At 35.2% G+C, this 16,781-nt stretch overlaps 1 protein-coding gene across 13 annotated transcripts in view; it reads right to left on the reverse strand.

The window, feature by feature from the left end:
- Positions 1–16,781, reverse strand: part of PHACTR1 (phosphatase and actin regulator 1) — a 635,610-nt gene that overhangs the window by 55,878 nt on the left and 562,951 nt on the right. For 12 of the 13 annotated variants that reach the window (XM_051970672.1, XM_051970675.1, XM_051970671.1 and 9 more), the window contains 2 exons: positions 12,234–12,481; positions 10,621–10,777 (listed from right to left, as the gene is read on the reverse strand). In XM_051970672.1, coding sequence (XP_051826632.1) covers positions 10,621–10,777; positions 12,234–12,481 — 405 coding nt within the window. The remainder of the gene's footprint in view (positions 1–10,620; positions 10,778–12,233; positions 12,482–16,781) is intronic. The other variant, XM_051970670.1, reaches the window with a different exon arrangement.

A 16,781-nucleotide genomic window follows, 5' to 3' on the forward strand; every position in this document is an offset into this window, starting at 1 on the left:
CAATGACAAAAATGAAGAAGGCCATTTTTTCTTTTGGGTGGGAAATGTGTAATGCTTCTGTCAGATAGTTACACTGGTTGGGAAGGAATTCCAGACTGAAAGGTCATGTCTCTCAGCTAGGAGAGTGCCTCCTGCCCATCATTCCAGAATTTTACTTAGGATCAAAAGGCTCTTAGAAGCTCAGAAAGTTCCAAAAATTTTGTTTATCTTTCCCACTTTTCCTTCTCTGACAAATGACGAAAATCACGGAGGTATTAGGTAGCACTGGGCAAAAGTTCCCATAAGCAGGATCAGATATTTTCTGGGCAGGAAAAGGGGGTAGAACTCAGCCTCTCCCTAAGTGACATCACTCAGATCACTTCTAGTTTTTGAAAGCCCTACTCCCAGAAATCTTAAAGAATGGTTTGATATGGGAAATCTGCCCAGCTGTCTGACCCTGACAATTTATCAAAGTTATGTTGGGAAGTAGAGTTGTTGGGAGACCCCATCAATGGCTGAGTAGAGTAGGATGAAGGCAGAGTTTGTGCATTCTTTTTTCCCCTGAGGCAATTGGGATTAAGAGACTTGCCCAGGATCACACAGCTAGGAAATATTAAATTTCTGAAATCACATTTGAACGCAGGTCCTCCTGAATTCAGGGCTGGTGCTCTGTCCACTGCGCTACCTTGCTGACCCTGTATTCTTTTAAAAAAAAATGATTTTTTACAGTTTGGAAATATGATTTAAAATAGAAGGGCCTAATTTATAAAGGTAGGAGTTCAATTAATGAATAAGAAAAATAGCAAATCTCCTGGGCAAATGAAAAATGTTAGAGCCATCACTACCTGGAGATATGACACTGCTTAAAAACCTTTTAAAGCTGATTCTTTTTTCTATGAAGCCTGACAAATCCTGTAAGAATAGAGAGGACAAGGAGTTTTGGAGACTTTGGAGGAGTCCCAGAGGATTCTGGGGCCCTACAGTGCTTCCCTAGGTTTCGAGTTTGGGGAATGCAATGATTTAGGGCTTGTAAAGACATGAATAACACGTAATGTTCACCCCCAAGGTCAGCCACATCTGAATTGAACACAACAGTGGAGAAGGGAGAATAAATTGGCCATTCACTGTGCCAATCACATCCTCTTCTCTGTGATGGCAGACAGCTCCTCCCTGACTCACTGACTTATTTGAAGCTGCTCTTTTAACTCGACAGCCTTGACAAGTTACTGAAAGAAGGTGAAAAGAGTCATCTCAAAGATACCATGAGAATAGTTTCCTGTGGGAATAATTCCTTATGCTTCTGTCTTTGAGCACTGGGGCTTATTCTGCAGATAATCTCCAACCCCTCACCTGTCAGCTTTTGCATAACCCCCTTTGGGAGCTTCATGGGAACCAGACAGCACCTCACCCTTCCATTCAATTAAGGGTCTCCCTGAGGGCAGGACAATTGGCCACATTCTTTTCAATGTGGTGAGAGTTTCTGAGCTGCTTCAGAAGGCAGAGAGCAACAAACCTGAAGCTTCAGAGGTGTACAGTGTGCATAGCAGATTTACATCTCTCTTGGATCCTCTTCATGATACAGAAGCAAAACATTTTATGCATGGTGATTCCCCATCAACTCAACATAGAAACCTATCGGGACTTAAGGTCAACTAGTTTGTTTCTATAGATCCCAGAGACCAGAAACTCTAGACTTTTATAGATGGGGAATACTCATATCTGGGAGAGGGATTAGATTCTGTGTAAGAGTTCAATATATAGAAAAATAGTATTCTTTCCCCTTAATTTCCTTCTCATAAATAACTATAACAGTGATGAAATGCTGATGTATCATGGTGATAGGTATTATATGCAGATAGAACATATGCTACTGTCTACAGAATCAGCTTAGATCATCATCTTTTATTTTTTTAACTTTGTTCTTGATTCTTACTTTTGTTTGTGTGGCTACAAGTACTGGGCCTGATTTTCATTCTGGGCGAAAATGTCCTAAAACTTCCTTTTCTGGGGGTGGAAACTGATATTCTATTTCACTGGTGGGGGGAAGTAAATATATTCCCTCCATGACTACAGATTGGCACCTACTCTCAGTTGATAGTGTCAGAGAGTTCCTAAGGGCATGGCAAATTTAGGTGATTTCTGTGTCACCTAATTGTAACACAGCTAATTTGTGCCTGAAACTAGATTTGAAGCTATCTTCTTAACTTTAAGACCTGTTTTCTATTCAATCGTGCCAAATTCAAATAGAAAAAGATCCTTGTAAGCACTTTTAAATTTTGTTTGCCCTATCACTCCTATGAATTTGACATCCCTGCATTAAATCTGATGGCTTACTTATAATATTATTACTATTACTACTCGAACTACTGATAACAAGTAGCATTTATATAGTGCTTACTATGGTCAGTCATGCTTCCAGATTCTTTGAGAATATCTAATTTGATTATTACACCGACTCTGAGAAGTAGGTGCTATTATTATCCCCATTTTAGAGTTGAGGAAACTGAGGTTAAATGATTTGCACAGGGTCTTCCAGCTAGTGAAGGCCACATTTGAACTCAGGTTTTTCTGACCTCAGATCAAGGTCTCTCCACAACACTAACCACAATAATAGCATTAACAGTTTAAGTTCATGTAGTGCCTTAGGTTTTGCAAAGCATTTAAAATATTATCTCATTTGATTTTGACATAGTGGGGCAGGCAGGTGCTACTTTCATTCTCATTTAACAAATGAGGCAACAGAGTCTCAGAGAAGTTAACAGATTAGTTCAGTGCTATACAGCTAGCAAGTGTCTAATGTGGGATTCAAAGCCAGGTCTTTTGGACTTGTCCAAGACCAGGGCTCTATCCACCATACCAAAATTCTTCCACATGAAAATTATATTCAACACAATTCTCCTATCCTCCCCAAATTAAATGAGAATCTGGTCCACCCACACTATTTCCCTACTTCTGTACAAAACAGCTGCTCAAAATCATTACTGAATGTTCACTGCTTAACCAAGGTGACCTTACTGGAGGAGAGATACAGATGCACTGTGTTGGGAGAGCAAGCAAAATTCTAACAAAGCAAAGTTCTTAGTCAGCACACCTGGGCTGACAGTCACATTTTGGCCATGCTCACCATCTGCCCTGAGAATTTGTGGATTACTCTGCTTTATTTCTTTCTGTCTGGGATGATGAACAAGGCAGGGGAAGAGACATACACTATAGTACACTTTCACGGGACTAACTGCTATTACTCCGCTTTAGTCACAGAATCTAGAGCACCATGGCAATCTCTGGATCTCTGCTGGTGTATGGAACTGAATGAATGAATAAATGAAAAAGCTTTCATTTAGCACAACTACTAAGTTCTAAAAATACAGAGAAAAGAAAAAAAATAGTGTTTGTTCTCAAGGAGTTCATATTCTAATAGGGAACATAACACATTTCAGCTGGAGGGCATATGAGAAATCCACTTTGCTTTTCCTCCTTTCTTTCAGGTTCCCATATTTACCTGTAGCTCTAATTATATTATTTTGAGGGGAATTTGTGAAGTCTGAGTATGAAGAATGTAGAGCAGGGGTGGGAAATCTTTTTTTCTGCCAAGGGTCATTTAAAATATTTATAACATCATTCAGGAGCCAAACAAAATTATCAACTTATAGAACTCAAACTTTCAGCTCAGCTTTGCCCGCCTGAGTTTGCCTTAGCTGGAAGTTCCCCACCCTTGATGCAGAGGCACAGTAAAAAAGTCTCATATGCCAAGAGGTTGCTAAAGAAACCAGAAATAGCTTCAAGGGCATGAGCCTTAGCACAGTATTGTTGTTTAGTAATTTTTCAGTCATATCTGATTTTTATGATGCATTTGGGGTTTTCTTGATAAAGACACTGGAGTGGTTTGCTATTTCTCCAGCTCATTTTAAAGGTGGGGAAACTGAGGCAAACAGGGTTAGGTGCCTTGCTAAGGTTCACACAGCTAGTAAGTATCTGAGGTTAGATTTGAATTCAGGAAGATCCTGAGTCCTGGCACTCTATGCACTAAGCCTTCTTAGTGTAGTAGTTGGTGCTGAATTAATATTTTTTCATTCATTCATTGATAAATGCCCTCTTCTAGGTTTTATGGCTTCTACTTTCAGTTGGTGAAAGGAGGGAAATATGTATGTTGGGTCTAGGGAATGGTGGACCTGAATTTGAATCCTGCCTTTGACATAGTCACTTAACCTCTTAGAGTTCCAAAAGATTTCCTAGAATTCTAAGTTTTTGATAGAGGGCAATCTGTGTCTTTGCCAAGTGCTATCAATGGTTCTCCATAGAACTGGGAGTGAGGGGGATAATACCTCTCCCCTAGAAAGGTTCTAGTATAGGTGACTAGCTCCATAAGTTAAGACTAGTTTATATTATATAAATGTGAGTAGGCTAAGACAAATAGGGCAAACAAAGGCAGTTTGGCAGCAAGGTGGATAAACTGCTAGCTTTGTAATCAGGAAAAATCAGACTCAATTGCCTCACCTATAGAATGGGGTTAATAACAGCACCTATCACCTTATTATGGTTGCTAGGATTGAATGATACATGTGAAGTGCTTTTCAAATCTTTAAATGTTTTATAAGTATTATTATTTTTGAAACCAGAAATGCAAACATACATAATAAAATACTTGTAAAACAATTTGTCACATATTTCCACATTAAGAAAAATCTTAGTTATAAGCAGTATAAAATAAATATCAATCTTGATCCACCTCCTTCCAAAAAAAATCGCAAACAGCTACTGCTTGAGACTAGAAGAGAGGTTCTTAAATATTTTTATTATGTCACTTTCCCAGAGGCTTTTACAATCTCCTAACTGAATCTATTATACCTCCCTGTTCACCACCAATGATGTCCTGAATATTTGGGAGGATATGAAAAGCTTGGGGAGAGGGACATGGCTATAGAGGAAGGAAGGAGAGAGGAAAAAGATCTTAAGAAAGCTTGAAGCATTTGCAGGCAAAAGTAGCAGTAGAAGCAGTTCAGGAGTCTCCATAATGACAGCTCCAGGAATCAGGGGATGCAGTGTTGCGACTCCTCCTCTGCAATTTCCTCATGTCTTCCAATTTGGGAATCATTTGCTCTAGAACCACATCTAAACAACTCTTTGAGTGCATTGATGGGTGTGGCACCTAAGTTTTGATTTCTCTATAGCTTCCCTAAGGCCCAGATGACATTTTATTCTCTTACTAGAAACTTTCTTTTCCTCTGTTCCTGAAGGCTAAATAGATTGCCTTTCTACTGCAATTGTCTCCTCCTAACCCCCAATTTATGGTTTGACCTGAATTTTATCTACATTCTTCTTTAGAGAAGAGCTCCTACTGAAAACTGGTGATCCATCCAGTGACATCCCTCCTCTAAAGCCGTCCCAAAATTAAGACTTATTTCAATGGTTAACCTCAATTTCTTGAAATGTAATTCATCTCAAAGCTCAGGTTTTCTCCTGTCAAGAATGCAAGAAAACTCATAGTTTGAAACTATTTGGTTAAGTTAACTTTTTGCCAAGTTCCTCTACCTTCCACACCTAAGTGCTTGGTGAGAATAGAGCTTAACTGTGACCTTTTTCTATTTACCTTCTTGACTACAGAGGTCCAATTTCATTTCAAAGTTCATTTTCTTCATAGGTGTGAAATCTTAACCTGGGAATGGTAAAGAGTAAGGTTTTCATTGACACTGATTTACTAGCTAACCTAAGTACAAGAGCTAGTCTAAATGACTTCCTTTTAAGTCCAATTCAAGATTTAAATACATCTTGTCATTTTTATTTAGTGTATATATATGTATATTCCATTTATTTAGTATTTAGCATATATATATACACTATGTATAGTATATAGATATATATATTTAATATTTATTTTGTAGATTAGTTTTCTTCATCTAGCATAGGCTGGAAATAAAACAGCTACTCAAAAATGCAATCTCATTACAATTAATATGAGAATTTTGACTTTTTAGGCTTTTGACCTAAGACAATTCTTCCTTTCTTAGATATCCTGATGATTTGCTGGTCCCTGGGGCACATACCATACTGGTACCAGATTTAGTGTAATGTCCAAAAGACTTCAGTTGGACTCAGAACGCCTAAGGGATTGTGGATGTGTGCAGCCATGTCTGGTTCTCTTGGGCTTAACAGGACAGAAATTATAATATATAGATATTATGAACAGCACAAAGGAATGTTTGAAGTTGAATAATCCTTAGGTTAATCATAGTTCTGTGACTGAAAGATTTAGAATAGTATTCATTCTTGAGCTTTCCTTAGAAATCCCCATATTTCTAGGCTAATATTATATCAAGCACTTCCTCTCAAATCTTATGGGTCTCCTTGCAATCCAGCTTGAAAAAGACAAAAAGGGAAAAAGATGGATATCAGAGAGGCTAGGTCATTTGGTCTTAGAGATAAGGTTATACCACCTTGACACATCAAAATATGGCAGGCCCCAGGATACAGGCATATTATTTTTAAAAAGGTAAGTTCTACTAAAGTATCCTAAAATAACTCAGTCTACTATATTGATGAAAAAGTGTGTTACCTTCCCCTCCTTTGATAAAACAGAATCACAGAATCTCAGAGTCAGAAGGGACATCAAAGACCTCCTAGTCCAACTTCTACCTGAACAAGAATTTCTTCTATAACACTCGCAGCAAAAGTCATATAGTCTTCACTGAAAGGTCTCTACTGAGGGGAAAACTTCTAAAGTCCATTCCACTTTTGAATAGATCTAATTCCTAGAGCATTTTGCCTTACATTGAACTTTAATCTTCTTCTTTTAAATCTTCTAGTTTGGTCCTCTGGGACAAAATAGAATAAGGTTATTCCTTCTTCCAAATGACATCCCTTTAAATATCTGAAAACAGCTAGCTAGTTTTATTCCTTAGGCTATACAAGTCCAGGTCCTTCATTTGATACACTTATCTTTATTGCTTTCTTTTTAAAGTGCTCTATAGCCCATCAATATTCTTCTAAAAATGTGCCCAGAAACGGATTAAATAATATAGATTCAATTTAATCAGAGAAGGCCACCTCATGATTATCATCTACTTTGGTCTTGACCCAAGGCTTCTTAATGCTGTAAAGAGCATATTATTTTTTTCTCTTTTTAAAAACAACCCAGTAAAATAAAATACTTTATTTGTTGTTAGATAATATATCTCATACATATATCAAAGAAAAAACAAAACATTTTAAAACAAAGAAACCTCAAAAAAAACTTTATAAAGAAAAATAAGAGGGAAAAAATGGAAAAAGAAGAAAAAACCCATCCCTTTTATTTCTAACCTTCCAATTACCAAATAATAAATCAATTATTTATTTTATAGCTAAATATATATATATATATATATATATATATATATATATATATATACACACACAAAAGTTATTGGAATGTCTGAAACAAGATGGTGTGTTTTATCACAGTTGTTTTTATTTTTCAACAAGTTCCCCCTCCCCCTCCTTTGAGATAGGTTGGAATATGATCATAGGACAAGTAAAAACAGAAGCAGGATAGAGAACATAATCAGAGGCTGTTTTTTGGGTGGGAGTTAGTTATCCCAAATCATGAGAAAATGACCAATAAGTCCTAAAAATGTGCAAAGATATAAAATCTAAATAAAAAAATATAAACATTTTCTTTAAAAAAAACATTTTAAAAGAAAACTAGGCCTTAGAAGTTTTAGTTCTTTTTTTCCTCCCTGTTTCTGACAGCAATTTTCATTGTAGTTAGTGATTATCAGGAATATGGCATTTGATTGGGTTGTAAATGTACATTAAGCCTGGGCTCTCTATTTGAAAGTGATCATGTTTAGACTTTGAGACAGAATGTTGAGGGTTAATAAGTAACTGCAGCCTTTTATTTCTCTCTTTTAAACAATTAACCTTCTTTCCCCATTCTAAACCCTATGTCTAATTATTTTATTGGTATTCTGCTTTTTCATTTTCTTTTCTTTTCTTTTCTTTTTTTTTTTTGCTGAGGCAATTGGGGTTAAGTGACTTATCCAGGGTCACACAGCCAGGAAGTTTAGAGTCTGAGGCAAGATTTGAACTAGCTGCTCTTGCTTTTTCATTTCAACAGCCTCTTCCTCAACACCTTCAACTGTCTAATTGCTTCTAGTTTCTTAGCTTCTATATCATCATCTCCATCTTCTTGCTCACTATTTTTTCTTCATCTTTTTCACCTTCCTTATACCTTCTAGCTTTTGAAACTATAGTTTGGAGATTGCAAAATTATGATTTATTATCAGTAAATATTTGATTTGTTACCTATTTTATATACCTGGGGTCATATAAAAATGTGTTGGGCAAAAAAACAAGCAAACAAATATTTTGGGTAAAAAGGAGATGAGAATGGAAAAAGTTTAAGAGTCCCCAAACTACCTCATTGTCAAGCTCGTCATTTCCATTTTTTCATTTGCATTACCATTAATCTGTTTCATCTCTGTCATTCTCCATCTCATTCACAAATTTTTTCATTTCACATAGAGGCTTGGTAGAAATTTCAGAGCTAGTATCCATGGCTATGTCTGACATTTTAGGGAGGAAAGATGTAGTAGGAAAAAAGTGAAAAATTTAAAAAGAGAGTCAGTCTGGATGCCAAGGAACACAGGTGAAAAAGATCTTCCGAATGGGCAATGAGGTAGTTTCAGACTCAGACACACCAAGAGGAAGAGGAAATAATAAGAGGCAACAGCAGTAGCACAAGAGCTGGAAGCAACTATGGCAACAATTAAAGTGGTAAGAACACAGTATAGACCGGGATGTTGACAAAGATAGCCTTTGAGAAAAGCCAGTGGGGGCCAAATTAGTTTGTTAGGCTGTTATATAGCCCTATTTACTCATACTGAGCTTGGAGTCCATGAATATCTTCTAAATCTCCACAGGAACTGTTTCCTAGACACAGATCCTCCATCATGTACTCAAGTTGTTGATTTTTTGAACCTAAATGTAAAACTTTCCATTTATTCTGATTAATCTTCACTTTATTAGATTAGACCCGTTATTTTAACCTGGTCTGTTATGTGAGAATCCTGATTCTGTTGGGATTTTGTTAGTTATCTATCCTAGATTTGAGTTATCCGCATGTCACCCTCACCTTCAGCTAAGTAATTTAAAAATATTAAATAGCACTGGACAGCTCTTGGGGCATGCTTCTCCAGAGACCTCCTTCCAGGTTAACAATGGGTCCTTCATCCAATATGGAATCCTTCTAACTAGGGTATCATCTAGCCCAATGGATCCCAACCTTTTTGAGTATGAAGATCTTTATTTAGCATGAAAAATACACAGATCTACTATATAGAACCCACACAACAGTAGTACCATTAGTTTTACTTAACTAAGAAATTATATAATGATAAAATTATAATGTTTGAAATGTATAGTTATTCATAGAAACCTTACAAAAATCTTTGTCTCTCCCAGGAGTCCACATCCGACAACTTAGGAGTCCCTGATCCAACTCATATCTTTCCATCTTGTCCCAAGGACACTAATAAAGACTTTGCCAAATGCTTGCTAACATGCTAACATGTCTACATCAGTTTTCTGGTCTATTAGTCTAATTTTTCTGATATGACTTGTTCTTGATGAAGTCATACTAACTCTCAGTGATTCATGCTTTCCTTTGATGCATATTAATCATTCTTTTAATAAAATGGAGTCTGAATGCAGATTGAAGCATACTAATTTTTTCCTTTTTCATAGCTTTTCTATTTGTTTTTATTCTTTTTTTTACAACAATGAGCAATGTGAAAATATGTTTAATATGATTGCAATAATCAGCTTCCCATTTTGGGGAGGAGGGAGAAGGGAGAAATGAGGAGGAATGGAGAGAGAAAAAAGATGAAAATCAAAATCTTATATAAAATTAAATGTTGAAAACTATCTTTACATGCAATTGGAAAAATACTATTAAGTGGAAAAAAAATAAAAAAAAACCAATGTATTCTAGAGTTGTTCAGTAATTAAAGTTAAGCGCAATGATATAGTTTGTAGCTTGCTAGTATTTTGAAACATAAAAATTTGTACCCTATGCACATTATAAAAAAACTGGATTTTATACATCAAAATGTAGATTTGTTTATTGATATATTTTGTGTTGATATGATATATAATGATATAGACTTTGAATATTTTTAATATGCATATATACAGATATATGTATATTTATAGACATATATGCCAGTATATAACTATATTTAACAGATCCCTTACACTAAAAAAGACACATTGGGTCTTTTAGTATGGATGTTTTATATTACATGTTACTGCATTCATGAAACCTTTGAGTATAGGAATGTTTTTATTTAATTACACTTGTAAGCAAACACAAAAACAACAAAACATGACTTTGCAATACTCTTTTGGTTTTGCTACAATTGACTCTGTTCAGTGATCATCCTTAGGGAAAACCACCTAAAATACACACTAAATGGGTTTGCAAGTAAGAAAGATGGGATGATTGGTTCAAGAGAAGAATAACTGTCATTTCCCCATGGGTGGATTTGAAGTCAGATACCTGTAAGGCAACTTCTTCTGCGTCATAAATAAGGCTATTTATCCAATGACCAGAAAAATATAACTATGGTCTCACTGTGAATGAAAAGGACTGGCCAGTGTCCCTACCTGGTAAGCTTGGTCCCAATCTGCTGCCTCAATTCCAGCCTCTCCTCATCAGTCTGCCTGGGCAAAATATTTTTTTCTTCTAGTTCTCGCTTGGAGGGCCTGTTGCTGAGCTTGATGGCCAAGGAATCCTTTCGGCACACCTTCATAGCCAAAGAACCTGGAAGAAGTCAAATAATAGAGCATTTATACTCACAAACACCTGTATCCTCTTACAATAATTATTATAATATTGGATATATATTATTATAATATTGGAAATATATATAATATTAAATTATTATTATAATATTGGAAAGAAATAACTATAAAAAACTTAATACTCAAAAAGATTTTTAGCTTCAGCTCAAGCACAGATTTATAGAGTTCAATCAATCAAGAAGATATTCACTGAGGCCTTGAAGATAATAGAAGCATGAAGTATGATCCCTGCCTTCAGGAACTTATAATTTATTCAGGGTGATAAAACTAATGCTCACATAACAATTCAAGGACAAAAGAATGCTAAAGAGTATGGCAGTGAAAATAAGCCCTGGGGCTTGGCAAAGGGAGAAGTTCCTGTGAGTTTTGGTATCTAGAAAAGCCTTCACTGACTTATATGAGTTTTAAAGGATGCATATAGGCAGTAGAGAAAATGGCATGAGTAAAATTACAGGAATAAAAAAATGATTCTGTCATGTGCAGGCAGCTGGAATTAGTGCAAACTCAGAGGCTACTTGAGACAATGGATAGAAGGCTGGAGTTGGAATCAGAACTTCAGGGTTCAAATCTTGACTCAGGTTACTTAAGTTTTTCAAAGTATTAATACTTATACTACTTACTTTACAAGGTTGTTGTGGAGGAATTCCTTTGCTAACTCTAAAAGCTCTGAGTAGATTAATGATATTTTATTTCATGGGACACAATTGGTTCCCATAAAACTGGTTTGACTGGGAATCTGAATTTTTATTTTGTGGATTACTAATACCATTTGATCACTGGCTATTCTCTCACTTGCCTTTTGACCATCATTAACATTTCTATCAGAGACCCTTCAATCATGCTGTTCTCCCCCTGTCTTTGTAAGAAGAAAGGAAAAGAGAGGAAACTCAAATGAGACAATTCTATCAATTATTAGCATTTTGGTTAAATGGAAAGTGGGGAAGGAAATTGAAGCTATTGGATAGCAAAAGGTTTTGGGATTTCCTATGGATTTTGTTTTTCTGATTTTTTTCTCCCCCTTTTTATCTCAAATTATCAGGACTATAATTCATTCTGCATTCAAAGGAATGTCATTTTAAAAAGGATTTATTTTTCAGCTCTAGAATGATGGAGTTTGAACTTTTCTTTCCTCTCTCTCTCCTCTTTCTCAGCACATTTCAGTACATCTAAACAGGAAATTTAAATTCTGGTCTTCCAGAGTTGTTAGTGTCTAAATGAAAATGAATAATTATATACACAATGGTTGGCATTAATTACTGAGCATTCTTTGTGATTAAAAATTATGTTAATACAGTCAGTCTCTTTAAGGAATAGATGAAAGGTGGTTTCATTTGGGGTTTTCTTTATGTTTTGAGGAGACAACAGAAAGAAAATCAGTTGAGGAGGGGGAAATTTGGGAAATAGTTCAGACATACTAGTGTATAATGAGCTGTCATCATCTTCATCTTCATCCTCATCCTCCTCTTCCCTTGTGTACAGACAGGAGGAATCTTCATAATCAGATTCATGAGGCACATTTTCTTTATTGTCATCACATTCAATCACAACGGTTGGCACTTGTCTTAGGTCTGGAAGGCCCATCGGTCCTGTTTTTGTGACACCGTCACTCGAGTGTAAGCTAGAACTGTGGTAGGAAGAAGAACAGGGCACTCGCTGGTCAGAACTAGAAGGAAACAAAATGAGCCACATTCACCAAGTATCTCAGATCTTTCAGGGCTTTTTTTAAAGTAAAGAACTCTACATTAATTATCCCACAAGGAACTTAAGTACAGCTTAAATTTAGAAATTCACATTTCCAGGCTGGAGAAGCCAAAGTTCTTCAGATAACTAAAACTACTTTTCTAGTGAATTACTTATGCAATAAACATTTATTAAGCACTTGCTGTGTAGGATCACTGCTAAACTGTTTCTAGAAATTTTTTAAAAAAATGTTCTAAACATGATTTAAAATGCTTTAGAGAGCCTTTTGGTGAGGAAACTCCTACCAAGGCAATAAGACTCCTGTTCTATAACTAAGAAGCTACATGATTTGCTAGGAATCAAATGACCATCATGTGTCAAAGGTGGGATTTGAAACTGGGTCATTTTGAATCAAAGCCCAATTCTCTGTTGGTGAGAATGAAATAATCCCTCCCCTCAAAGAGATTACATTTTATATACATGTACAATTACATAACTACTTTAGGATGTAGTGGGCAGCCTTGTTGGGACAGTCTGAATGGTCTGGAACAGGAGGTTTCATATGTTCATCTCCTTTTCAACAATACTACTTCTGTAGATTAACCCAAAGAAGGAACTACATTTAAAATTTTTTAGTTATATGATCAAAAATTTTAATTTAAATAAATTCCTATTTTATAATATATAGATGACAAATTCCACAGTCAACAGATTTTAGCATTTTAAAAACAAGCAACCTCATACCAAAAAATGAAAATATTAAAGAAAAGGGTAGCTTACAGTTTTATTTTTGAACAAAAAATATATATGCATATATAAATACTATACATATATTGATATATGTATATACACATATATGTGAATATGTACATACAAATACGTGTACAGATAGTACACATTACACATACACATGCAAATACATATGTGTATAAATACACCCATATGTTTAAAGGCTTGCTTTTCTTTGGTTACATCAACTTGAATTTCATACCATTGTATACAGACAATTTTTAAAAATCATTTATTTCTTCAAGATCTGCAAGGTTTTCATTACCTATTTCTCTGTCCATTTTTCCTCAATTACATCATTAATGACATCTATAAAATATTCTTGAACAAAGATTTTATCCTTCACTGAAAGTGGGGTATGGCAAAATATTTTCTAAGCAAAAAAAAAAAAAAAACCACTTTTGAATTTCTTTAAAATCACTTCCCAAAATGACAAGACCACACATTCTTATTGAATATATATTTTTTGTTCTAAGAATTTTATTATGTTTAGTGCTGTTGTGTTTTTATGTGTGTGTGCTTTTGTGTGGTTATTTGTTGCTTTCCACTTCTCTTTTTCATTTTCTTCTCTTCCCTTTCTTCTATTGTTTCTTGACTTAGCCTGATCTTAGTTTCTAGAAACTAGGAGACATAGTGATTTTTGTTATTATGGTGTTAAATTTAACACACTAAAAAAACCATCTAAGAAAATTTTGTTTTTTTATATAACCCTCTTTTGCTCTTTTTATGTTTGTTTATGATAATTGAATTCATAATGAAAAGAAAATTTAAAACAAAATATTTGAACCTAGTGAGGCAGAGAATCTTTGTTCTTCAGGGTACCATTCAGGCAGTTGTTAACTGCTTTGTTTTCATCCCTGCCATGGCCTTGCAAGCAATGGAGAATGCCCATAGAGAGCTGTATTTGGTGACATAATTTTTCTTATGATGTTACCTTGGCCTAGAATTTATTAAATAATGACTAGAATGAGTTACTATATCTTTCAAAGTGCTTTTTTAACCTACTCCTTAGGGATGAACAAACTCTACAAAACAGACTCTTAAAGCTACTGGGAACTGGAAATTAGGATCTTTGGGAATACTAAGTTAATTTCATTCTATGCATGTTTTTGTTCAGTTATAGTTCCTGTTAGGAGATCAGGAACCAAAACCAGTCATCCATTTGTAAAACAGAAGGCAATTAGGTATTTGAATCCAGGCAATTAGGAATGGCTATATTGTATTAGCCATCCCTTTTTTTTGGCCATCACCAGAATGGCTAAAATTATTTCCCTGCTTGGTTGAAATTCTAATATTGGTGGGAAACTAATTTCCATGAAAGTAGAGTGAAAATACTGAAGGCCGTAATCCAGAACCCTCTCTTAGGAAGATGGTTCAAAGCAATAAAGCATAGGTACCCCTGCAAAGAAGATATAATGGCACCAATATGCCATCCATCCTAACCTGTCTATGAAAAAAAAGAAGAAATTGCAGGGAAACATTTATGCTTATCATGATATTTTTCTGCTCTGCACTCATAGTTGTCAGGTCCAGCCAATTAAAAACATCCATCAGAACACAGTCGAGAGTCATGTGGTTTTGTTGTTCATAAATTAAAACAAACAACCAGCAGCATCCATCTTCACAATATAAGAGGCATGGGACAATAAGAAAAATGGAAGGAGCTTTTTGTTCCAAGTCCTCCGCAGTTAAAACTAAAGTGATTTTCTTGACATAACATACAAGGGATGAATGTGCAGCAGGTAAGGAATATTTTGTGACATTTACAACAGATCTGGCAACTATGTCATTATTATTCTTCCCATTTTTTTCCCCTCCAAAGAACAAAATAGCTTAAGAATGCAGTGTACAGGAAAATTGAGCCACAGACCTGGATTCAAATGTTACCTCTGATGCTTATTACTTGTGTGATTTTGAACAAATCATTTGTGCTCTCTATCTTACCTGTTCTCATATTTAAAATGAGGGGCATAGAATAGATATTCTAAGGTCCCTTCCAGTTCTAGAGTTATTTATCTAAAGATGTGCAAGAGAGCCTCCTCTTGTTAAAATTGATCATCCTTACCTTTTCTTGCATATGCAAATATTTCATGCAAATTTATACCCCGAATTGAATTACATCCAGTAAATATGGAGTGTGATTATACTGCTTCCAATTTTGTCAGGCTTAACTTACTCTTTCCTAACTCATTTAGGAACTTGATTGAATTTCATCCAAATAAATGAGAAAACATCCACTGGTCCTCAGAGCTTTCTGAGTATGAGCTAATTGAGTTCGAATGTCATCAGATTCCTATTTTTATCTCTAATTTATATATAAACATATTATATTTTTCTTTATCCTTTGAATTCAGACCACTTTTTAAACAAAGTTTTACTACCTAATAGTTATATATCACAATAATTTCCAGATAATGATTGTCACTGAGACTTCCCTTTTAACAAAGGGTCAAACAAAACAAAACAAAAAAAGCCATAATTGGTAATATGCAAAACATTCTCAATGCATTTCCATCGCATTCTCATCTTGCTACTGAAAGATAGAGGTGTGTTTCATACTCTGACATAAATAGTTCTGTTCTCTTCTACTGGAACTATATTATTGCTTATTTGGACAATATTCAACTCATGGGATCTTAGAGTTAGAGCTGAAAGGGACCTCAGAAGTCAGCAAGTTTAACTTCCTTTGTTTACAGATGAGAAAAAAGAGGAACAGCAAGATTAAATGGTATACCCAAGGTCACTCATCTAATAAGTGTTTTGGGTATGTCTAGAATCTGAATCTTCCTAACTCCAAGCCCAGAATGCTTTTAACTACATCACTTTCCCTTGTTCAATAATTGTTCAGATATAATTATTCAAAGTATGTGAGAAAGAGGCAGTTTGAAGTGGACGAATGAAGACAAAGGACATAACCTAGTCTAGTGCTCTTCCTATAATAAATGTAATAAAGGTTGTTAATCAGTCATTTTTTAGTTGTGTCTGAGTGTTCTTGACCCCATTTGAATTTTTCTTGACAAAGACACTGGAGTCATTTGCTATTTCCTTCTCCAGCTCATTTTTCAGATGAGGAAATGGAAGCAAACATGATTAGGTGACTTGTGTAGGGTTACACATCTAGAAATAGTTTAAGGCTGGATTTGAACTCAGGAAAATGAGTCTTCCAGCATTCTATCTACTATATCTTCTATCTATTCAGTGAATTCAAAGGCTATTGCCAAATCTTAAGAATAATGCCACTGGAAAAATAGAAGAATTCAAAAGCAAGTTTTACTTTTCTTCTCTACTTAGTCCTCTTCCTTTAGTTTATATTCCTTTCATTCTGAGGTGTTTGGCAGAGTAGCCTGGCATGGAGGAGAGTTTTTCATAGATAACACCATCAGTGGTTGTGTTTGCCACCTGTCAATTTAATTCATCTCAATTTGATGAGCATTTATTAAATATCTATTATTTGTGAGGTATTGTACTAGCCTAAAGATACAATAAAGTCAAAA

Source organism: Antechinus flavipes, chromosome 1 (genome assembly GCF_016432865.1).
Source record: "Antechinus flavipes isolate AdamAnt ecotype Samford, QLD, Australia chromosome 1, AdamAnt_v2, whole genome shotgun sequence".
Taxonomy (NCBI): domain Eukaryota; kingdom Metazoa; phylum Chordata; class Mammalia; order Dasyuromorphia; family Dasyuridae; genus Antechinus; species Antechinus flavipes.